Raw genomic sequence first — 25768 nt, 5'->3', positions numbered from 1 at the left:
GGATGGAGCGTGAGATCGACAGACGGATCGGTGTGGCGTCTGCAGTAATGCGGACTCTGCGCCGGTCTGTCGTGGTGAAGAAGGAGCTGAGCCAGAAGGCGAAGCTCTCGATTTACCCGTCGATCTACGTTCCTACCCTCACCTATGGTCATGAGCTGTGGGTCGTGACCGAAAGAAGGAGATCTCGTATACAGGCGGCTGAAATGGGTTTCCTCCGCAGGGTGGCCGGGCTCTCCCTTAGAGATAGGGTGAGGAGCTCGGTCATCCGGGAGGAGATCAGAGTAGAGCAGCTGCTCCTCCGCATCGAGAGGAACCAGTTGAGGTGGCTCGGGCATCTGGTCAGGATGCCTCCTGGACCTCCCTGGTGAGGTGTTCCAGGCATGTCCCTCTGGGAGGAGACCCCGGGGAAGACCCAGGACACGCTGGAGGGATTATATCTCTCGGCTGGCCTGGGAACGCCTCGGGACCCCCCCCGCAGAGTTGGTAAATGTGGCTGGGGAGAGGGAAGTCTGGGCTTCCCTGCTTAGGCTGCTGCCCCCGCGACCCGACCCCGGATAAGCGGCAGAAGATGAAGATATTATAGTGTATATATACACACACATATATACACACATATATATTTATGAAGGGATCAGGGTGTAGTAATTACAAATGGGCTGCTAAAACACAAACGAGACGGCCCTGGACATGGGATGTGAACAAGGCATTGTTGGATGCTCCTATGCAAGTCACCCTAGTGAGCAGGGATGCATGAAGGATATTTGGACACTTTGATACCCATAGTCTACACTGATATCAAAGCAACCAGTAGTTCAGTGTTCCAACATCTGCAAACGACAGCTGTTGTCACAGTTGGAGAGGGAGGAGATTCAACACGGTAGTGCTGTGGCAAGGGGCAGCTTGGACGCCGGGTCAGATGGGAGTGCTAACATCACCTCCCCAGAGATTGGGTACCAACAGAGTTGGACAAGAGAGAGAGAGAGAGAGAGAGAGAGAGAGAGAGAGAGCGAGCGATCCTGGCTAAGATGAGAGGCAGTCAACCTCAACACCCACTAGTGAGAATTAGTGATGTACTATCAGAAGGAAAAAACCATGAAAGGGATACCCAGAAGGCTCTGGAAACTGCCAAAGACTCCAAGCGTTGGATGCTCGACTCAGGAGACACACAAGAGAAATAGAGTCCAGTTAAATAAACTAACTAATTATAATATAACCCAGTATAGCATACGCACACAAGATTTTACCAGGTAATGGTCCCCCGATCAATTTTTGGCAAGCAAAAACGTTTAGGTGAATCCCTGATTCCACCCTGAAAGCGCTTAAGGAGGGTTGAGAATGTACCCCCCCGGTACATTCTGGGATCTGTAGAATGACCAGTCTGGAATGAGCAAGTCTTGTTTTGTTAACAATGCAGGTGCTGTTTCAGCGTGCCCAAGGAAAAATCCACCAACACTAAACTCCCCATCCAATAGTAGCAGAGGAAAGACTGTCATCACGACGACGCAGCTGTGTAATATAAGATCAGAAATAATACGACAAATATAAGTGTTGAGTAAAAAAGACGTCTTAAATAAAAGCGCCTGGAAGAGGAGAGGTATATCGCAGTTTTGTCTAGTAGTATTTGATAATTACTTTGGAAACTATGAATACAGTTTATAATTACAGACCTCTTCGTCTACAACACACTTTACCTGCTGATAAGGACAAAACGTTGTGTTTCAGCTCTGATGTCCGACGCTGGCGACAACATCAGCAGCTGAAGCACTGAAACAACAGAAACAGGTTGCCGTGGCGACGAGCGCCTTCTGGCTCAGAAACGACACGAAGCAACGAGAAGAGATACTTTTACCTGCTTCTGTCCTCGGAGGGTCTGTTTTTGAGCTCGTCCTCCTCCTGCGGCCCGTCCTGGTCCTCCTCCTGGTCTTCCTGCTGCTCCTTCTCCTGGTCCTCCTGCTGCTCCTTCTCCTGGTCCTCCTGCTGCTCCTCCTCCTGGTCCTCCTGCTGCTCCTCCGGCTGGACGTCAGCTGGATCTGACATCCTGCTGACACGCCGTCTCCACATAAACACAAACCTCCGTTCCCTAGAAACAGCCTTCTTCCCAGTAGAACAGGTCACATTAATCCAATGCAGAAACACGTGGTTTTACTGGTTTAACTGGTTCAACTACTTTAGCTGGTTGAACTGGTTGAACTGGTTTTACTGGTTGAGCTGGTCGAACTGGTTTTTACTGGTTTAACTGGGTTGCCTAGTTGAACTGGTTTTACTGGTTTAGCTAGTTTTTACTAGTTGAACTGGCTTTACCGGTTTAGCTGGTTTTACTGGTTGAACTGGTTTAAATGGTTTTACTGGTTGAACTAGTTTTACTGGTTTAGCTGGGAACAGGCCAGTAACACGGTTGTCACGGTTTCAGGGGACGGCAGCGATGCACCTCATCCTGATAGTTTTCTGTGTTGTACGTCTGCAGCCGGTTTCCTTTTATTTCAATTAAAAAAGAAAAAAAAACAATTTTTTAAAATGTATTTATTTACTTTTCTTTATTTTTTAAAAATTTTACAATGTTGAGTTGTTTTTTTTTTTACACAACAGTTTACTGGTCGTCATCATCTGAAGGACAGCCGGGACATCGTGATGACAGAGGTGTTTCCCACCCGTCTGACACCTGAACCGGCTTCTGAACCGCGGATTAAATCCATTTGGGTCCTCCAGAACCTTCACCTGATCATCCCAGAGAGGTTCTGCTGCCGTTTGGGTCCCTGCAGAGGACAGTTTTACACTCCAACACTTCCTGTTGCCTCTTTCATGTTTATTCTGCTGAAAACTTCAGAACGTCTGAGGAGAACCTCCAGCCTGGACTTTCGGAACCTCCAGCCTGGACCTTCGGAACCACCAGCCTGGACCTTCGGAACCACCAGCCTGGACCTTCTGAACCACCAGCCTGGACCTTCGGAACCTCCAGCCTGGACCTTCGGAACCTCCACAGACTCCACCCTGCAGTCTGGTTCTCATTCCTCCATGATGTCTCTGAGGGCCTCCAGTCCCTCAAACGTCACGGTGAGACCGCCAACCACCTGACTGCTGTCGTCCACATCCAACACTGCAACACACACACACACACACACACACACACACACACACACACACACACACACAGACTTGTGTTAATTCTCAAAAAAGGAGAAAATGATAATATTTTTTTGTTATACAGATAAAAAAAACTCTGAGAACCTGATTGTGTTTTGTGTGTGTGTATGTGAGTGTGTGTGTTTACCACTCAGACTGGTCTCCATCAGATCTTGTTGCTTCTCCAGGATCTCAGGGATCTTCAGGAAGGCCACGCCCACATCTTCACACTCCCTCTCCTGCTCCTCCTCCTCCGGCGGCTCGCTTACCACCACGAACTGAATCCTGTTCAGACACGTCAGAACCTTCTGAGTCAGAGTCACTCAGTCAGAGTCACTGAGTCAGAGCCGCTGAGTCAGTCGCTGAGTCAGAGTAACTCAGAGTCGCCGAGTCAGAGTCACCGAGTCAGAGTCACTGAGTCAGTCGCTGAGTCAGTCGCTGAGTCAGAGTAACTCAGAGTCGCCGAGTCAGAGTCACCGAGTCAGAGTCACTGAGTCAGAGCCGCTGAGTCAGTCGCTGAGTCAGAATAACTCAGAGTCGCCGAGTCAGAGTCACCGAGTCAGAGTCACTGAGTCAGTCGCTGAGTCTGAGTCACTCAGTCAGAGTCACTCAGACAGAGTCGCCGAGTCAGTCGCTGAGTCAGAGCCGCTGATTCAGAGTCACTGAGTCAGTTGCTGAGTCAGAGTCGCCGAGTCAGAGTCGCTTAGTCAGAGCCGCTGAGTCAGAGTCGCTGAGTCTGAGTCGCTGAGTCAGTAGCTGAGTCAGAGTCACTGAGTCAGTCGCTGAGTCTGAGTCACTCAGACAGAGTCGCCGAGTCAGAGTCGGCGAGTCAGAGCCGCTGAGTCTGAGTCACTCAGTCAGAGTCACTCAGACAGAGTCGCCGAGTCAGTCGCTGAGTCAGAGCCGCTGATTCAGAGTCACTGAGTCAGTTGCTGAGTCAGAGTCGCCGAGTCAGAGTCGCTTAGTCAGAGCCGCTGAGTCAGAGTCGCTGAGTCTGAGTCGCTGAGTCAGTCGCTGAGTCTGAGTCGCTGAGTCAGTCGCTGAGTCTGAGTCACTCAGACAGAGTCGCCGAGTCAGAGTCGGCGAGTCAGAGCCGCTGAGTCAGAGTCGCTGAGTCTGAGTCGCTGAGTCAGTCGCTGAGTCTGAGTCACTCAGACAGAGTCGCCGAGTCAGAGTCGGCGAGTCAGAGCCGCTGAGTCAGAGTCGCTGAGTCAGTAGCTGAGTCAGAGTCACTGAGTCAGTCGCTGAGTCTGAGTCACTCAGACAGAGTCGCCGAGTCAGAGTCACTCGCTGAGTCAGTCGCCGAGTCAGAGTCGGCGAGTCAGAGCCGCTGAGTCAGAATCGCTGAGTCTGAGTTGTTGAGTCAGAGTCACTCAGTCAGTCGCTGAGTCAGTCACTCAGTCAGTTGCTGAGTCAGTCGCCGAGTCAGAGTCGCTCAGTCAGAGTCGGCGAGTCAGAGTCGCTGAGTCAGAGTCGCTGAGTCAGAGTCGCTGAGTCAGTCGCTGAATCAGAGTCACTCAGTCAGTCACAGAGTCAGAGTCGCCAAGTCAGAGTCACTGAGTCAGTTGCTGAGTCAGAGTCACTGAGTCAGTCGCTGAGTCAGAGTCACTCAGTCAGTCGCCGAGTCAGAGCCGCTGAGTCACAGTTGCTGAGTCAGTCACTGAGCAGCAAACACCTGTCCAAGCCGAGTCACTTCCTGTTCGAGTCACTTTCTGTCTGAGTCACTTCCTGTCCGAGTTGCTTCCTGTGTTTCATGTCTGACATGTTTCATGTCTGAGATGTTTCATGTCTGAGATGTTTCATGTCTGAGATGCTTCAAGCCACTTGTCTTCCTCACCTCTCCATCTGTGGGTTTCGACCCTCCAGGACAGTTCTGAGCATCTGTCGCCTCGCTGCGTTCTCCCCAGCATCTACAGGAATCACTGCAGGACGATAAAACAGTGCTTTCCGTGTTGGCATGAGGAGGAGAGGAAGGACAGACTAATGTCCACCCTAACCCTCCCCCTCATGTACAACACGGAGACACTCCATAGTACACTCATTATGTTGACCACTGGACACACATTGGCTGTTTTCGCCTCGTCGCAAATCACATGATCACTGGCTGTCACCGCGGCAACCACCACGCGTCATTCCAAATCCAATCCAAACTCATGAAAATGATTTTTTGTATTTTCTTTTCTGCATATTTATTTAACAAATAAGGATATAAAATGAATTCTAGTTCTTTTTAACTTGTTTTGACGTTCGTGTCGCTCTGTGCTCCTGCTGCAGTTCATTGTGGTCCATATTGACCTGTCTGGTGTCCATCGAGGCCCTGTGTAGGGAACAGGGTGCTCACTGGGACACAGCCGGTCCTGGTCCTTGTCTGATCATGGCAACACCACAACAAGGCAAATCTGGACTCATCAGACACAGGGCTTCCAGCTCCACTGTTCAGCCAAAGTGAAACCTTGTTGTCTGGTTCTCCTCAGGTTTCACTGCTTTTCTGGCTCCACAGTCTCACTCCTATTGACCTATGGAAGCTGTACATGGCCACCGGACTTCTGAGTCATGTGACACGGAGCTCAATGCTGATTGGTTTCCAAACAAACCTTTGCTGTAGTTGTAGTTGATGCTCTGACCCTGGGGGGGTTTGGGCAAGGACAGGGGGGTTTCTTCGGTAGGAAGGTCCAGGAAGGAGTACTCCACAAACAGGCGTACCACATTGTGGTCCAGGGCCAGGCGGGACTGCGGAGACAGGGTCAGGGAGACCACCTCCACCCGGACTCGATCTGAGGACTAAAGACATGCAAGCTGAGATCGTTTCATCACTTCAGACCAGTCACATCCCATTTGATCAGATTTCTATCATGTTTATCAAAGTTTTATCGGAATTTATCCGATTTGACCAAATTTTTATTCCGATTTTACCATTTTGAAATCGGATTTCATCACATTTGATCAGATTTTATTTTATTTTTCTTAAGGTTTTGATGAAATTCTCTTTTTTTAAAATCAGATTTTTGACCAGTTTTGCCAGATTTTGTTTGGTTTATCAGAGTTTATCAGCGTCCTGCGGTGCAACGTGGCACATGGTACAGCTGCAACAAGAAGTGATGAGACCAGAACTGTGAACATGGTTGAATGTTTCGGCGGTGGTTGGAGAGGCCGTTGGTGCTCATTAGCATTACCAGGACAGCTGTGTCCACACATGGAACTTACCATCACTAAATGAATGAGTGAGTGACTAATGGATGTAAAGCATCTGCTGTAACACTAACTTTTCCCAGTCTGGGATCAATAATGTACATCTGAGTCTCCACACATTGCTGCGGTGTGTGAGGCACTCACTGACCTTCCTGGCTGCGGCCTGCCCCTGAACGATGCAGTCGTCGCTGTCGGACTGAAGCGATTCTCTCTGATCATCTGCAGGAGCCTCATGCGGATCTGGACGGTCCGAACAGGAAGCAGCAGAAAGAGGAAGATTATTGATCACAGTCTTCAGGAGGGAATGAAAACCAGTTTATGAGTTTTTCTGTTGTCAGAGGAGACAAACAGAACGTACATTAACATTTATGAAGTGGAGAATCTGAGCTTTGTTGATAGCAACGTTAAAGATTGATGTTGGGGAAAACATTACAGCCCAACTAGTTAAAAACAAACTGGTTTAGATTGGTTTCCTCTTCATGGAGGTCTGTCTGCCAGTAAACAAAGAGACGAAGAAGACTTTCTCTCGCCAACATTTCAGCTCCAACAGCCTGAACTGGTTTTATAATATATGTATATTTACAGTAATTGTATCTATCTATGTATATATACATGTATGATTACAAATAAACCGAGCCGGGTCGGGAAATCCTTCCTGCATTTTCTCAGCCATGTTTGCCTTCCGAGTTTCTTCTTCACTACTTTGTATTTTCATCCTAACACGCTGTTTATATGCAGGGTGTGGCTATCAGGTATGCGCTGCTGGAGGGGGAGGAGGGGAGCCGGGAGAAGAAGCTACGGAATATAAGAAATGAACAACTCCATTTGGGTCGGAAAGTTTGGATTGGTCAGAGTTTTTACAGATTTACAGTAAGCTGAGGGGTCTAACTATATTTCTTATGATTACAGAATGTATAGACTACTATCAGGAAAAGTCCTAGATACTTTGTGTTACTTTTTGATGGATTACTGAGTACACGAATTGTACATTTAGGAGCTTTCAGGTGGACAAAGAGTTGGTGTGCGTGTTGTCTGCACTGAGCGTTGCATTCAATTCTCATTGCTCTTTTCTGGATCACATATATTGCCTCTATATTTGTTTTGTATGTTCTCTTCCAAACTTCCACACAAAAGGTCCAGTATAGTGGGATGGAGGGACATTACAAAGTATATAATGCAGCTTAATTAATCAGATTTTCAGTTCTGAGTAATATTGCGATTGATTTAGATCTTTGTCTTAATATAACTTATATGTGGTTTCCAATACAGAATATGGACTGGAGAACTTCAATAGGAAACACCCCCAAAGTGGTGGAGAATGAGAAGGCTAAGATCCTGTGGAACATCCAGATTTAAACAGACAAAATGGTGGTGGACAAGCCACCAGACATAGTGATCATGGATAAGCAGCAGAGGTCCCGCTCTCTCAAGCCACTGGTAGGACTTGGGCATACCAGCCACTTCATCTATCTGTCTGTGGTGTAAACTAAGCAGGACCTTGTCCTCCAAGTTACTCCATTTCGTTCGTTCTCCTAGAGTTATGTACATATATTGTTATACTGAACAAGCTAACCTGTTAGAAGAACAGCAACAGCGTGTGATGACATGTACAGAGTACACCTCAGACTACAACTTTAAGGCATCAAACCCACACAGAGTCTGGAATTCAGGACTGGTTCCACCTGGACTCTGTCCTCTGAATTGAATTATCTGCTCTGATACATTAACAAACATGAACTGAAAGTCAGATGAGGCTTGAAGATGAACACGTCTGACCTGTAGGGATTTCCTCCGAGATATCAGAGTCATCAGAGAAGGACTGAGACACCAGCTGTCCTTCAGAGACATGACACTCTTCTTCATCATCCTCTTCCTTGGTGGGAGCTTTTGGCAGCACCTGTGAAGATAGACTCATTCAGCTGATGACTTCCTATCAGCTGATTGTCAGAAACCAGCATCGGACAGAGGATTGGTCGATCAGATGGCGAGCTACTGACAATGATGATATGAACAAAGAATGGACAGGTTTACCTGGACAGGTAGAAGCGTGGTCCTCCTCTCTGCAGACATCTGTTCATCACACTAACAAAGACAAAGTCCAAACATTTCTCATCACATAAGATGAACAAAACTTCCACCAAAGGGATGCCTGGATATGGGTCCCCCTCTGGAGCCAGGTCTGGGGTTGGGGCATGAGAGAGAGTGTCTGGTGGCCGGCCCTTTGCCCGTGGGGCCCGGTCGGGTTCAGCCCGTAAGTGTTTCATGGGCGCCACCTCCCATGGGCTCACTATCTGCGGGAGGAGCCGTAGGGATCGAGTACAATGTGAGCTGGGCGGCAACAAGAGGCGGGGACCCTGGTGGTCTGATCCTTGGCTGCAGAAAGTGGTTCTGACTGTTGTCTGTGCTTATGCACCGAACAGCAGTTCAGAGTACCCACTTGGAGGGAGTGTTGGAGGGTGCTCTCTCTGGGCTGTGTTCCGTGCCTCTATTGTTGAGGCGGCCAGCCGGAGCTGTGGCTGTAAGGTCGTTGGTGCCTGTCGTGGCGGTAATCCCAGGACTCGTTGGTGGACACCAGCAGTGAGGGATGCCGTCAAGCTGAAGAAGGAGTCCTATCGGGCCTTCTTGGCCTGTGGGACTCTGGAGGCAGCTGATGGGTACCGACAGGCTAAGTGGCATGTGGCTTCGGCTGTCGCCAAGGCAAAAACTCGGGCATGGGAGGAGTTCGGCGAGGCCATGGAGAAAGACTTCCGGATGGCTTCGAAGTGATTCTGGTCCACCATCCGGCGGCTCAGGAGGGGGAAGCAGTGCTCCATCAATACTGTGTACAGTGGAGGTGGGGAGCTGCTGACCTCAACTCGGGACGTTGTGGGTCGGTGGAAGGAATACTTCGAAGACCTCCTCAATCCTACCAACACGTCTTCCGATGAGGAGGCAGAGCTGGTGGACTCAGGGGTGGACTCTCCTATCTCTGGGGCTGAAGTCGCTGAGGTGGTCAAAAAGCTCCTTGGCGGCAAGGCCCCGGGGGTGGATGAGATCCGCCCGGAGTTTCTTAAGGCTCTGGATGCTGTGGGGCTGTCCTGGCTGACACGCCTCTGCAGCATCGCGTGGACATTGGGGGCAGTACCGCTGCATTGGCAGACTGGGGTGGTGGTCCCCCTTTTTAAGAAGGGGGACCGGAGGGTGTGTTCCAATTACAGGGGAATCACACTCATCAGCCTCCCTGGTAAGGTCTATCCAAGGCTGCCCTTTATGACCGATTCTGTTCATAACTTATATGGACAGAATTTCTAGGTGCAGCCGAGGTGTTGAGGGGATCCGGCTTGGTGGCCTCGGGATTGGGTCCCTGCTTTTTGCGGATGACGTGGTCCTGTTGGCTTCATCTGGTCGTGATCTCCAGCTCTCACTTGAGCGATTCGCTGCCGAGTGTGAAGCGGCTGGGATGAGAATCAGCACCTCCAGATCTGAGACCATGGTGCTCAGCCGGAATAGGGTGGATTGTCCTCTCCGGGTCGGGAGTCAGGTCCTGCCTCAAGTGGAGGAGTTTAAATATCTCGGGGTCTTGTTCACGAGTGAGGGAAGGATGGAGCGCGAGATGGACAGACGGATCGGTGCGGCGTCTGCAGTAATGCGGACTCTGCGCCGGTCTGTCGTGGTGAAGAAGGAGCTGAGCCAGAAGGCGAAGCTCTCGATTTACCAGTCGATCTACGTTCCTACCCTCACCTATGGTCATGAGCTGTGGGTCGTGACCGAAAGGAGGAGATCTCGTATACAGGCGGCTGAAATGGGTTTCCTCCGCAGGGTGGCCGGGCTCTCCCTTAGAGATAGGGTGAGGAGCTCGGTCATCCGGGAGGAGATCAGAGTAGAGCCGCTGCTCCTCCGCATCGAGAGGAACCAGTTGAGGTGGCTCGGGCATCTGGTCAGGATGCCTCCTGGACCTCCCTGGTGAGGTGTTCCAGGCACGTCCCTCTGGGAGGAGACCCCGGGGAAGACCCAGGACATGCTGGAGGGATTATATCTCTCGGCTGGCCTGGGAACGCCTCGGGATCCCCCCACAGAGTTGGCAAATGTGACTGGGGAGGGGGAAGTCTGGGCTTCCCTACTTAGGCTGCTGCCCCCGCGACCCGACACCGGATAAGTGGCAGTAAATGGACTGATGGATGAATGGCACTTCCACCAAAAGTAACTGTGTGTAATGACTTAATTACGTGACCTTACCTGGGGGTCAGAGGCTGTGGATTCTACGAACGTAACTCGTCTGCTGTCCTTGTCTCTTCTATTTAATCCTCTGAATTTGGGCAGCAGAGCCTAGAAGCCAGAACAGGAGAAACATAAGGATAAGTCAAAAACTGGGTTTCTTCGCCAGTCATCTAGAAAACATCCAAATGATCTATAATACATCCAGTACCATCTAGAAAATACCCAAAATATCTGGTAGTCGTACTAAAAAAACCCAGAACATACACAGTAACACCTAGAAAACTCCAAAAGTATCTGTAAATTGTACCACAAACAATGACAAGACATTGATAAACATCTAAAAAAAACATGCAGAAGCCTGTAAGAAATTATCTGTAAATCATTTAAAAAATATCAAGAAGACATCCAAAATAATCAGAAAACAAAAAAAGACATATCCACAAAGTAACCAGGAAACTAGAAAACATCCAGAAAACATTCCAATTTTTTCTTAGAAAACATGAAAATAAAAAACCTCCATAATATAATAAAACCATCAAATAAACACCCCAAATATATATATAAAAAAAAACATCCAATCAAATATCCTCAAAATTTAGAAAACATCCAAAAAGTCCAAAAAACATTCAAAATATCTAAAAATATCTTTAAAACATCCAAATGATCTGAAAATCCACCAAAAGAATTGAGAATATTAAAAAATAACACAGAAAGCATCTAGAAAATCATTACAAAAATACATACTGGTAAAATCAACAAACAATCTTAAATATCTAGAAAACATCTAGAAAACATCCAGAATATCCAACAAACATCCTAAAAACATCTAGAAAACATCCAAAATATCCAACAAACATCCTAAAAACATCTAGAAAACATCCAGAATATCCAACAAACATCCTAAAAACATCTAGAAAACATCCAGAATATCCAACAAGCATCCTAAAAACATCTAGAAAACACCCAGAATATCCAACAAGCATCCTAAAAACATCTAGAAAACATCCAGAATATCCAACAAACATCCTAAACACATATAGAAAACATCCAGAATATCCAACAAACATCCTAAAAACATCTAGAAAACATCCAAAATATCCAACAAACATCCTAAAAACATCTAGAAAACATCCAGAATATCCAACAAACATCCTAAAAACATCTAGAAAACATCCAGAATATCCAACAAGCATCCTAAAAACATCTAGAAAACATCCAGAATATCCAACAAGCATCCTAAAAACATCTAGAAAACATCCAGAATATCCAACAAGCATCCTAAAAACATCTAGAAAACATCCAGAATATCCAACAAGCATCCTAAAAACATCTAGAAAACATCCAGAATATCCAACAAGCATCCTAAAAACATCTAGAAAACATCCAGAATATCCAACAAACATCCTAAACACATCTAGAAAACATCCAGAATATCCAACAAGCATCCTAAAAACATCTAGAAAACATCCAGAATATCCAACAAGCATCCTAAAAACATCTAGAAAACATCCAGAATATCCAACAAGCATCCTAAAAACATCTAGAAAACATCCAGAATATCCAACAAGCATCCTAAAAACATCTCGAAAACATCCAGAATATCCAACAAGCATCCTAAAAACATCTAGAAAACATCCAGAATATCCAACAAGCATCCTAAAAACATCTAGAAAACATCCAGAATATCCAACAAGCATCCTAAAAACATCTAGAAAACATCCAGAATATCCAACAAGCATCCTAAAAACATCTAGAAAACATCCAGAATATCCAACAAGCATCCTAAAAACATCTAGAAAACATCCAGAATATCCAACAAACATCCTAAACACATCTAGAAAACATCCAGAATATCCAACAAGCATCCTAAAAACATCTAGAAAACATCCAGAATATCCAACAAGCATCCTAAAAACATCTAGAAAACATCCAGAATATCCAACAAGCATCCTAAAACCATCTAGAAAACATCCAGAATATCCAACAAGCATCCTAAAAACATCTAGAAAACATCCAGAATATCCAACAAGCATCCTAAAAACATCTAGAAAACATCCAGAATATCCAACAAGCATCCTAAAACCATCTAGAAAACATCCAGAATATCCAACAAGCATCCTAAAAACATCTAGAAAACATCCAGAATATCCAACAAGCATCCTAAAAACATCTAGAAAACATCCAGAATATCCAACAAGCATCCTAAAAACATCTAGACTACATCCAGAATATCCAACAAGCATCCTAAAAACATCTAGAAAACATCCAGAATATCCAACACGCATCCTAAACACATATAGAAAACATCCAGAATATCCAACAAACATCCTAAACAGATCTAGAAAACATCCAAATGATCTATAATACATCCAGTACCATCTAGAAAATACCCAAAATATCTGGTAGTCTTACTAAAAAAACCCAGAACATACACAGTAACACCTAGAAAACTCCAAAAGTATCTGTAAATTGTACCACAAACAATGACAAGACATTGATAAACATCTAAAAAAAACATGCAGAAGCCTGTAAGAAATTATCTGTAAATCATTTAAAAAATATCAAGAAGACATCCAAAATAATCAGAAAACAAAAAAAGACATATCCACAAAGTAACCAGGAAACTAGAAAACATCCAGAAAACATTCCAATTTTTTCTTAGAAAACATGAAAATAAAAAACCTCCATAATATAATAAAACCATCAAATAAACACCCCAAATATATATATAAAAAAAAACATCCAATCAAATATCCTCAAAATTTAGAAAACATCCAAAAAGTCCAAAAAACATTCAAAATATCTAAAAATATCTTTAAAACATCCAAATGATCTGAAAATCCACCAAAAGAATTGAGAATATTAAAAAATAACACAGAAAGCATCTAGAAAATCATTACAAAAATACATACTGGTAAAATCAACAAACAATCTTAAATATCTAGAAAACATCTAGAAAACATCCAGAATATCCAACAAACATCCTAAAAACATCTAGAAAACATCCAAAATATCCAACAAACATCCTAAAAACATCTAGAAAACATCCAGAATATCCAACAAACATCCTAAAAACATCTAGAAAACATCCAGAATATCCAACAAGCATCCTAAAAACATCTAGAAAACATCCAGAATATCCAACAAGCATCCTAAAAACATCTAGAAAACATCCAGAATATCCAACAAGCATCCTAAAAACATCTAGAAAACATCCAGAATATCCAACAAGCATCCTAAAAACATCTAGAAAACATCCAGAATATCCAACAAGCATCCTAAAAACATCTAGAAAACATCCAGAATATCCAACAAGCATCCTAAAAACATCTAGAAAACATCCAGAATATCCAACAAGCATCCTAAAAACATCTAGAAAACATCCAGAATATCCAACAAGCATCCTAAAAACATCTAGAAAACATCCAGAATATCCAACAAACATCCTAAACACATCTAGAAAACATCCAGAATATCCAACAAGCATCCTAAAAACATCTAGAAAACATCCAGAATATCCAACAAGCATCCTAAAAACATCTAGAAAACATCCAGAATATCCAACAAGCATCCTAAAAACATCTAGAAAACATCCAGAATATCCAACAAGCATCCTAAAAACATCTAGAAAACATCCAGAATATCCAACAAGCATCCTAAAAACATCTAGAAAACATCCAGAATATCCAACAAACATCCTAAACACATCTAGAAAACATCCAGAATATCCAACAAGCATCCTAAAAACATCTAGAAAACATCCAGAATATCCAACAAGCATCCTAAAAACATCTAGAAAACATCCAGAATATCCAACACGCATCCTAAACACATATAGAAAACATCCAGAATATCCAACAAGCATCCTAAAACCATCTAGAAAACATCCAGAATATCCAACAAGCATCCTAAAAACATCTAGAAAACATCCAGAATATCCAACAAGCATCCTAAAAACATCTAGAAAACATCCAGAATATCCAACAAACATCCTAAACATCTAGAAAACATCCAGAATATCCAACAAGCATCCTAAACACATCTAGAAAACATCCAGAATATCCAACAAGCATCCTAAAAACATCTAGACTACATCCAGAATATCCAACAAGCATCCTAAAAACATCTAGAAAACATCCAGAATATCCAACACGCATCCTAAACACATATAGAAAACATCCAGAATATCCAACAAACATCCTAAACAGATCTAGAAAACATCCAGAATATTCAACAAACATCCTAAACACATCTAGAAAACATCCAGAATACCTAACAAACATCCTAAACACATCTAGAAAACATCCAGAATATCCAACACGCATCCTAAAAACATCTAGAAAACATCCAGAATATCCAACAAGCATCCTAAACACATCTAGAAAACATCCAAAATATCCAACTAGCATCCTAAACACATCTAGAAAACATCCAGAATATCCAACAAACATCCTAAACACATCTAGAAAACATCCAAAATATCCAACAAGCATCCTAAACACATCTAGAAAACATCCAGAATATCCAACAAGCATCCTAAAAACATCTAGAAAACATCCAAAATATCCAACAAACATCCTAAAAACATCTAGAAAACATCCAGAATATCCAACAAACATCCTAAAAACATCTAGAAAACATCCAGAATATCCAACAAACATCCTAAACACATCTAGAAAACATCCAGAATATCCAACAAACGTCCTAAACACATCTAGAAAACATCCAGAATATCCAACAAGCATCCTAAAAACATCTAGAAAACATCCAGAATATCCAACAAACATCCTAAACACATCTAGACTACATCAAGAAAACATGAAAAAACCAAAACCATACATCCAGTAAACATCCAAATGGTCTGTTTTACATCCAGAAAACGTGGACATGGACGATGTCGTGACCTTAGCACCAGAGCTGGCCGTGTTGTCATGATGCTCTCTGGCTTCGGCTTTCGGTTGTGTCTCTGTGTCTTCGTCCTCGTCTGTCTGTTGTTGGGGTGCCAAATCCGTCTTCTCCTCCACAGCGGTCATGATGGAGCTCGATGGACAGATGTAGGGGAACCTCCACCGCAGCCGAACTTCTATGTTTCCGGCTGGCCGTCCAGACGGATCAGCCAATGGGAAGACACCTGAGAGACGCAGACAGTCAGTTTCCATGCATTAAATTCTTTTGTCTCCTATCCTGCTTCGTCTAATTCAGGGTAGCGGGAAGCAGGAGTCTATCGCAGCTATTTTCAGCGTAGAGGCAGGTAGACCTGGAGGGTTGCCAGACCATCACAGGACCAACAGAGAGACACACAGCCATCCAGGCTTACGTTTAGAGTGAGAGGGAAACTTTGGAGTAAACAATTAGCCTGACATTCATATCCAAGGACACATCAATTTTCCCTCAATGTTGCACAACCATGTGTATTGATCACTGTACTGTCTATATTTTATCACAGCTTTATTTTTGGAAGGAGCAGAGATACAAGATTTATCATACTTTCCATTTTTAACCAGAACGAGATGTTAAACACTTTTGCAGATTATATTCATTGATAGGAAATAAATTTATGAGTTAATGCAATACCCGTAATATGTCTTTAATTTGAAAAGGGAAAACACGGAGGTACAACTGCTATTTGCTAGCATGGGAATGCTACTCCTCATCCTGCTACAGTGTGCCAGAGGTTATCACCTGTTTGGGCTAATCTTCACATCTGCACACTCTCTGGCATAGCATGCCTGCTCCAGCAGCGTTTCCCGTTTCAGTTTGTTCACATCAGCTGCTGAAAGGTTTGCACTAACTGCACTCAGCACAACCTTTATTCTGAAAGGTTCAGCACTGGAACGGGAAGTGCTTGTGAATATTCGCGGTGATGTTAAGAAACATTTCATAAAAATAACTGGCGAAACGCATGACTTCCTGCACAGTTAGAGGGGAAAATACTCTGGACCATGTGTACTCCAACATCAAGCATGCCTACAGCGCTGTACCCCTCCCCCATCTGGCCTATCACACCTCCTCTCTCTGCTTCTCCCCCCAGCACACCCCCCACTGAAGCCTGTTCCATCCTCCAGGAGAAGACAGAACTTTCTTCTTGTTCTCCGAGAAGAAAGTGACATCATTCTGTTCTCGCAGACGCGTTTGAAGAAAGTTGTTGGAGAAAATTGTTATGAGTTTGGTTTGTATTAAGTATTAGACATATATGCATTGATTTGCTGTGATCCTGCTGTGTTTTGTGTCAATGCACAAAGCTTTCTTTAAGTCATATGATCCTTGTCTGGAATGTGCAGACAAAGTCTGAGACAGGAAGAGTTTCCTGCAGGGCATCTGTTTTTGTCAACTGCTTGGTTGACCAGTTGTCTAAAGGTTAAAGGTAATAAAGTAATATAGTGAGTGATTGATGCTTAGTGAGTCCAGTTTAGTCTTAAATAAGAGAATGATTGTTTTCTGTGGTCTGCCCAGCAACTAGGAGGAGTTAAGCATGGTTTATAATCGGGTGTTACTTCAGCATCTGCAGAGAGAGTTCTCTCTCCAAGCTCCAGCGTGTGCTTGTATTAGTTTATAATAAAATGTTCATTGTAAGAAGACAGTTGACTCTTAGATGTATTACAACTTCTCAAGACCAGAGTATTTTCCACCACAGTTTTTGGGGGCTCGTCTCGGGATCCTGCGTCAGTCCGCCCAGGTTGGGGATAGACGGGTTGGCCACCTGAATCCACAGATTCATCCTAAGAACCTCACTTAGAGAATTTCAGAGGACAGGACGTCTTTCTCCCACCCGTGGTCGACTACGCCAGGACTCCTTCTGAACCAGTGTGAAAAGACAATGGTGAGAAGTGTTATTCTAAATTTATATTAATTTTCAGACTCAAACTGGAGTCAAACATTACTAGAAATTTATCACAAATTAATAATCAATATCTTAATTAATAATCACAATATTTTTCTGTTTTGTGGTCAATTGTCTTCATTATTCTCATTGTGACAGGGATTCTCCTCCTCACCTCCTCATCGAAAGAATAACTCAAGGGATAAGAGAATAACTTAAGACGAGATCAGGTTGACGTCATAAATAAAATCCTGTGAGTTTAAGTTAAAGTTTAAGTTAAAAATCGTGAGTAACAAGACCAAGTCGTAAGTGCTGTGAGCTAGACGTAGCAAGACCAGACCAGTAAATCTTGTGAGTTACAAGACCGAGACCAGTAAATTAGTCAGTAAGTCCTGTGAGCTCGAGAAGCAAGACCAGGCCAACCTTGAGTTAGAAGACGGAGAGGAAAGCCATCTTGAGTGAGGAGGAACAGAGAAGAAACTGTGTGGGCTGGTTTCTGGAGACATTGAGAATTTTGCCTGATAATTCTACAAAGGTGTGGGATTGACCCTCTGTGTACATCCGCTGCAAACAGAACTAGTTCCTTTGCAGTAGGAGGTTGATGTACAGCACCATTAAGAAGTTGAAATCTCTGTCTTCATGTGAGGGGAAACTGGGGTGGTTGTGTAAAATTTCCTGTGTTAAACTTGATTGGATTGATTGTGTGGAGAATTAAAACCACGTCTTGTGAAGCCACACCGGACTCTCGCAGGAGAGCCTAGAAGCTTGTGTGGGGGTAGACAAACGTGGGGGCACGACCCATTCACATGCATTCATCCAACTGTTGAAGTGAATTGTTTGTGTAAAATCTAATTTACTGCAGTAAGAAAAAAACAACAACAACAACAAAAAATGTATGAGAGAGTTTCAGATATGAAGGAGGCCCAGAGAGGGAAGTGAGGAAAAGAGTGTGTTCATTAAAGGCCTTCTGCTCACTGAAGGAGATGATGTCATAGCATGTTAGGCAGAAACAAACAAACATATAAATCCTGTGTAAAATGGCTGCTTGTGCTTTTCTTCCTAAAGCTTTTATAAGAGCATAAAAGCCACTCCCTGTATGAATGTGGAACCTTTTCCTAACGAAAAGCAATTCTTTATTATCACCTGAGAACATTTTAAAGAGCAACAACATATTAAGAATGAAAAATCTGAAATGTGAGAGATGTGATTTATAGTATTAGGAACTTACTATGTTAAATTACTGTACATTGTGTAGGCAATAAACTTAGGTTTCTGTCTGTTCCCTTTCAGACATTCATAAGGTGATTTTTATTCCTTTACTACTGCAATTATAAATTTATGCCTAGCATGTCTAAATAAATTTAGATAAACTGGAAATAAATAATGCAGCTGGAGGATGCTGAAACTAAGCATAATGTTAGGAAAAAAAGAAAATTCTTGACCTTAAAATAGGAATGGTGAACCAACGTAACTTTGCTAGAGTAAATTTCCCTTGCAATAAATTCACTTTAGCTAAATGTGAGCTAACGGCGAGAAGAGAAGTTCTCAGAACAAGTGTATCTTCTTAGCAAGATCATGTTCAGCTTTCCCAGGAGAGAACTGAGTTATGAATCCACTGATAATATAGTCTCACACACACAATTACAATGTAATATTCAAGTTACATGATGTTCACAGCACAGAACATGGTCCACATAATATGTTTGCCTCAGGATTCAGAAGAAAACTATTATAATTATGAGGCTATGATCTTTATTTTCCCCTTACTGGAGAAGAAAATACACCACATGACCAAATGGTTCAGTCTCAAAAGCTCGTCTGCTGTATGGTGTTGGACACATTGCGGCGTTCCCTTCTAAACCCTTGTCAGCATGCAGCTTGGACCTCAAATGTCTATCCTGCCTGAGGGGATTCAGAGGAGGGGCTGGGGGAGAGTGAGTTCTTGATCCGGGTCACTGCAGAGTTCTGAGTGTCACGCGTGGTCAGTCAGGAGACTGGAGCAGAAACGGTCCCTACAACCTACAGCATCATTCCACCTCCCTTCTGTGACAGCTCTGAGTCCTGGAGCAGAACCTGATATGCAGATGTGGCTGCATGGACCCGGCCGCTGCTGATGGCCCGGAGATCCCAGAACCAGAGGGTCTGGCAGAGCCCTGTTGGTTGTGACTGTGAACAGTGTGGATATGGCTCCTATGGTGGACATGTGAGCTGGATTTTCACCTTTGACCTCTGGAGGTGATGGATCCTCCTTGTCCTCAGACTGTGTTTCAGTTGTGGGATTTTCTGGAAGTAAAAGACTAACGGATGTGGCCGGCAGGCAGCACAAGTCCCACCCCGACTACAGAGTCAGATGATGTTTTCTGGAATAAGCTGCACCCTGATTCTGTCAGAAAGACTGTTGGGTTCACTCAGTTCTCTGTGGAAAACCTGGATCTCCTTCCTGGAACTTTTGCCCACTCTCTGATCCTTTTCATGTCACTCTTTGTTAATTACACATATGAATCTGATTTATCTACCAGGAAGCTTTGATGAACATGTGTTGGGCACTTCCTGGCATGAATTTCTGATTGTATGCTGATTGGAGGAGAGCATGGTGGCTGTGGCGCGTCTGACTCCTGAGCAGATCGAGTGATACGAGCTGAATGATTATCCACAAGACCAGGCCAAGGAATGAGGCCCTACAACCAAACATTTACTCACTGTTTCTGCTTAGCTTTATACTACATTTATGAGCATGCATAAAATTTTGCACTCCTGCAGACTTCTGCAACTGAACAATGTCACAGACATCTCTGCTCTGCTGCAGGGAAGCTGAACAGTTCATACAGACAAGTCAACTTCTGGCACGCTGTGCCTTATAAAAAAAAAAAGTGATGAATACTAAGTTTTTAATGTTTGAGACAGAATAGATGTCAAAAGAGAAAAAATAAGCCGTTATATGACATTAAATAAGAAGGTAGCTTTGTAATTTCCCCACTTCAGTGAATGCAACACAGGTACAACAATCTCCGTGTTTTATTTGCTGACAGCTGGTGTTTTATCCCTAATCTGAACTCATTATTTTGAATTAAAGCAGATATGCTCAGTGGTTAAAATACACATCAGATGATTTTTGTTTAAAGAGTAGAACCAACTCTTGCGATGGCTGCCAGTAAACAGACCAGTCTCTTAGTTAACACGCTTAATAAGTAAACAAACAAGTCATTTAAGCCCTGTATGTCCTCAAAATAACATGAATATGAGGCAGATTATTTGTAACAGTATTGATACTTCCAAAGTTAAGCTAACTATGCTAAACCGTTAGCCTTGGCCTTTCCTGTTACACACGTTTGCATTAAAATCATTAAGGAAGAAATGCTGCTGTGAGTGTGTGCACGTACATGTGTGTGTCGTGTTGTTGTAGATGAAAACAGCTTTACCATCAGTATTAGAAGTTTGTTTCTAAATGCTGCTTTAGTTCAAATAGATAGAAAACAAACAGCTTTATTATGAGCTGAAGGTCTCTGGCTGTTCAGTACCTGAAGTCCAGCTGTTAAAGATGGGTTTACATCTTGTTGCTTTATGCTTATGCTTATGTTCACAATATATTTGGAATAGAAAGCCAGTCTTATTATGATCTCAGTTTTGTGTGTGTTGCTCCTGAATGGGTCTGTTGGAGTCTGAGAGAGACAAACCAGAGTAAACCATGAGACTAAACTAGACTACATTACTGATTAAATCAACAGTTCTGAATGAGCTTTATTTAATATATGCAGAGATTCTTCAGTGTGGTTCTGCTTCTGTCATTTAGCAGACATGACATAAACAACACGAGCAGTAAATCAGAAAGGAAATTCCAGCATGGATAAGTGTTGGTCAGACTGCTGGGAGTCCAGTTTGACACATGTCCTGCTATGCAGTACTAGAGGATTTTTCTGGTTGTTGATTAAGATGAGACTACCTGATAGGAACTTTGCAATAATTAATTAAATGAATTTGGTTACTTTGAATGATTACCTACCAGATAACTGAGTGGCCCTAACTGTTGCTTTGTATTGTTCATGTTTTACTCTTTGACTGTTTAGCTGAAACTGACTATCCTCTGCACCCCCCAGGCCTGGCCCCTGACCGACCTCTAGTTGACCCTGACTTGATTTTCCTTTTGATGCTGTTTGCTCTGACTGTGACGCGGTGGAGGCTGCAGCTCTCCCGTCTCAGTTCTCATTACTTGAGCTTACTCTTTAGCTGAAAACAAGTCCATGTTTTGGCGCTCTCTTATGAATGACTTTCTGGATGCCATTTTCCTGAATGTTTTCCTCCCACAGGTTGCAGACGGGGAAATTTCCTTCTGGCTCTCTTTTCAGGTCTTCCTTGGACCAAAAGTACTTTTTCTGGTTCTGATGTACATGCGCATGCGTAACATGGAAACATGGGCTTTTTTGTGATTCTTTTTGCAGGACCCTCACCCAAGTGGGCATGGTTCCCTCCAAGACTGCCTGTTCAGACACAGCTCTGTGTGAAAGTAATGTTTTAACATACTGTCCTAACCTCATAAGAACCCTTTTCAGGCATTTGCACACAGGTGAAAGCTGCCCTTCATGAATCAGCATCTACGCAGCTCTATTCACTTCAGCCTGGAGATTTTGTCCTGATAAGAAGCTTTAAACATCAGCGCTGGAACCAACATCGATGGTTTAGGCCATTTCAGGTTTTCCTGACGACCCAGACAGCGGTAAAGGTCGCAGAGTGAGCTGCTTGGCACTACAGATTGCTTGAACCTCCTGAAGCTCTTCAGTCTGAAATTACAGAAGAATAACGCACCACCCAACAAAGGGCAGAATAATCCCTGTGGTTGCGTGGGTAAGTGAGTCTACTCTCACGCCTGAAGACCAGCCTTCGCTCTCAAGCAAGATCAGTGAGAGGTGAAAAAAAAAGCGCTCCACTGCAACTGTGATATGCCAAGTCCCACCAGAACGCCAACAGTGTCTTCACTACACCTCTGTCACCACCTCAGAGGAATGATTTGTTTCCACTTTTCTTAAATTAATTCTTAGACTGAGATTTTGAAGCTGAAGCAAATGGCTCCTCACTATTGTAATTTCTGAAAGATTCTTTTAAAACCTGATAGGCATGAGGCTCCTGATGTTTTGAGAATGTTATCTTCTGTATGTATTTTTGCGTTCTGATAACAATTTCTCTTCTTATTGTTGGTCCTGTAGGAGGGAGAGTGTTGGAGAAAATTGTTATGAGTTTGGTTTGTATTAAGTATTAGACATATATGCATTGATTTGCTGTGATCCTGCTGTGTTTTGTGTCAATGCACAAAGCTTTCTTTAAGTCATATGATCCTTGTCTGGAATGTGCAGACAAAGTCTGAGACAGGAAGAGTTTCCTGCAGGGCATCTGTTTTTGTCAACTGCTTGGTTGACCAGTTGTCTAAAGGTTAAAGGTTAAAGGTAATAAAGTAATATAGTGAGTGATTGATGCTTAGTGAGTTCAGTTTAGTCTTAAATAAGAGAATGATTGTTTTCTGTGGTCTGCCCAGCAACTAGGAGGAGTTAAGCATGGTTTATAATTGGGTGTTACTTCAGCATCTGCAGAGAGAGTTCTCTCTCCAAGCTCCAGCGTGTGCTTGTATTAGTTTATAATAAAATGTTCATTGTAAGAAGACAGTTGACTCTTAGATGTATTACAACTTCTCAAGACCAGAGTATTTTCCACCACAAAGTTCATCAGGCTTTTTTCTTGTGGGGCTCCGAGAGGTATCGTGTGATTGGTCAGACATGTGAGGTGGGCGTGGTTAACAAAAAGAAACAGGAAGCAGAGTTGCTGCTTTGTGTTTTTACTGTTGCAGGAAAAACGGATTGTTTTGATAAAACAGCTGATCGAGGTGGTGAGAAAGTAATTTTTACATTAAAACACTCGGACCCTGCCATGTGCACGCCCCGCCCTGCCACGCCCCGCCCTGCCGCGTGAACGACACGCCCAGCCGCGTTAACGACACGCCCAGCCGCGTTAACGACACGCCCAGCCGCGTGCACGCCCCGCCCAGCCACGTGCACGACCCGCCCTGCCGCGTGAACGACCCGCCCTGCCGCGTGAACGACCCGCCCTGCTGCGTGCACGCCGCGCCCCGCAGTGTGCAGACATCGCCCCCCCAGTGACCCCTCCCTCTGTACGAACTGCAGAACCTTATCTTTGCGTTGCATCGCAGCTTTAATCACACGTTAAAAGGAGGTGATGTGTTCATGGCGTGTCTACATAACAGCCCTATAACACAGCTGATGACTGGAGATCATCCGATCTGGTCACTGACGTTCTCTGAGGCGTGTTTCTGTTTGTTTCTGCGACCATGATGGGCCTGATGATGGATGTCCGCTGGAGCAAACTAAAGTGTCGTCTTCGCCTTGGTTGAACAAGCAGTTCAGGTGTGCTGTGCTCAGTCACACTGACTGCCGTGGATCCCTAACGGTGCCTCACAGCGCCAAGAGCCAGGAGCCAGGATCTAGGATCCAGAATCCAGGACCCCGGATCCAGGATCCAGTATCCAGGAGCCAGGAGGCAGGACTGAACTGGATCCAGGATCCAGTATCCAGGAGCCAGGAGGCAGGACTGAACTGGATCCAGGATCCAGTATCCAGGAGCCAGGAGGCAGGACTGAACTGGATCCAGGATCCAGTATCCAGGAGCCAGGAGGCAGGACTGAACTGGATCCAGGACCTGGAACAGGAGGGAACCCTCACCTGCTACCTCCTGCTGGTGGGTCAGAGGCAGCAGAGGGACTCGGGTCTTGCCCAGGTAAGTGTCCATCTCGTCCTCTCTGTAGTCAAACGCGTAGAACTGAAGCACCTCAGACCTCAGGTACTGGTCCAGACCCGCGTCCATCCGGACCGGGTAGGACTTCAGGTCATGGAACTGGGGGGTGTGAGAGTCCTGCACGGTGGAGGTGGGATGGTCGGGGAAGCTGAAGAACTTGTAGACCACATATGGACTCGGCTGCTGGGGGCGTCTGGACTCCAGTTCTGTGCAGCGCTGGACAGTGATGAGGAGATGGTTCTGGTCCATCGGCTGCAGAACAAGTTGAGAACATCTGAAGGTTCTGTTACACACATGGTTCTGTGTTCGGTCTGTTCAGTGTGTGTGTGTGTGTGTGTGTGTGTGTGTGTTGACCTCATTTCTCAGTGGGACCGTCTCTGTGATGGGAATCTTTAGTCTCATCCAGTAATCCAGCGACCCAAAGGAGCAAATCTGCTCCTGTGTTCCTGAGAACCGAGTCAGAACAGCAGAACCGGGTCAGACCAGGTCAGGCTAAAGGCTGGGTTCAACGTGGACCTGCAGGATCCGGTCTCAGACCTGACTTACCGACCAGCGGCACGCTACCGTGCACCTTTCCCTCCTGCTTCACCAGCGGCTGTAACTCCAGCCGTCCCGATGCCAGAGTCCTCCAGTCCAGACCCAGGGCCTGGTGCAGTTCTACGATGACCCAGCACTGGTTCAGGTATTCCAGGAAGTCCTGGTCCACAAAGACCAGATAGCGCGAGGTGAAGCCGTACCGGGGACGGCGGCCCGCCACCACCGGGGTGGCGTGCAGCTCAGAGCGGTAGAAAGAGTAGGTGCAGAAGGTGGAGGGTTCGGCATCGCCCAGCAGCTGCAGGGCGGCCGGAGACAGCGTGGCGCCGCAGATCTGGAGCTCCAGCAGGTTCTCCCCAGCTTCCAGTCCAGGGTTCTGGTCGGACCCGTCTGGACCCACCAGGCCCCGTCTGGAGGGGGAGGTTCTGTAGGAGGCATCTCTGAGCTGAGCTGGGAAGGAGAAGGAGGACAGCGGGCGATTGGGTTCGGTTGAGTTCTGTTGGGTTCTGATGGGTCTGATTGAATTCTGTTGGGTTCTGATGGGTCTGGCTGAGTTCTGTTGGGTTTTGATGGGTCTGGTTGTGCTATGTTTGGTTCTGATGGGTCTGGTTGAGTTCTGTTGGGCTCTGATGGGTCTGGTTGAGTTCTGTTGGGTTCTAACAGGTCTGGTTGAGTTCTGACGGGTCTGGTTGAGTTCTGTTGGGTTCTGATGGGTCTGGTTGTGTTCTGTTGGGTTCTGATGGTGTCTGGTTGGGTTCTGTTGGGTTGTAACAGATCTGGTTGAGTTCTGTCGGGTTCTGATGGGTTTAATTGAGTTCTGTTGGGTTCTGATGGGTCAGATTGGGTTCTTTTGGGTTCTGATGGGTTTGATTGAGTTCTATTGGGCTCTGAGGGGTCTGATTGAGGTCTGTAGGGATCTGATGGGTCTAGTTGAGTTCTGATGGGTGTGACTGAGTTCTGTTGGGTTCTGATGGATCTGTATCTGATGAAATACCTTCCAGTTTGCTGATCTTTGCTGACCGGGCTTCCAGCTGCTGAGCCTGCTGATCCAGCATCTTCTCGTACTTGTCTTTGTCTCTCTTCATCTTTTGTAATGCGGCGTCCAGTTCTACC

At 44.8% G+C, this 25768-nt stretch overlaps 1 protein-coding gene across 1 annotated transcript in view; it reads right to left on the bottom strand.

Moving 5' to 3' along the window:
• Positions 1–2973: 2973 nt before the first annotated feature.
• The window catches only part of rpgrip1l (RPGRIP1 like), a gene marked incomplete at its 5' end in the record, with an annotated part of 63637 nt that continues 40842 nt past the window's right edge, over positions 2974–25768 (bottom strand). The window contains 13 exons of the mRNA XM_079251751.1: positions 2974–3094; positions 3269–3405; positions 4958–5042; positions 5715–5901; positions 6458–6549; positions 8086–8206; positions 8341–8391; positions 10525–10614; positions 15411–15637; positions 24049–24373; positions 24476–24567; positions 24668–25105; positions 25650–25767. Coding sequence (XP_079107877.1) covers positions 3003–3094; positions 3269–3405; positions 4958–5042; positions 5715–5901; positions 6458–6549; positions 8086–8206; positions 8341–8391; positions 10525–10614; positions 15411–15637; positions 24049–24373; positions 24476–24567; positions 24668–25105; positions 25650–25767 — 2055 coding nt within the window. The 3' untranslated portion in view covers positions 2974–3002. The remainder of the gene's footprint in view (positions 3095–3268; positions 3406–4957; positions 5043–5714; positions 5902–6457; positions 6550–8085; positions 8207–8340; positions 8392–10524; positions 10615–15410; positions 15638–24048; positions 24374–24475; positions 24568–24667; positions 25106–25649; position 25768) is intronic.

Source organism: Telmatherina bonti (assembly GCF_933228915.1).
Source record: "Telmatherina bonti genome assembly, chromosome: 2".
Taxonomy (NCBI): Eukaryota; Metazoa; Chordata; class Actinopteri; order Atheriniformes; family Telmatherinidae; genus Telmatherina; species Telmatherina bonti.
Note: the sequence above shows the minus strand (reverse complement) of the source record. Positions and strands in the feature narration are given on the sequence as shown.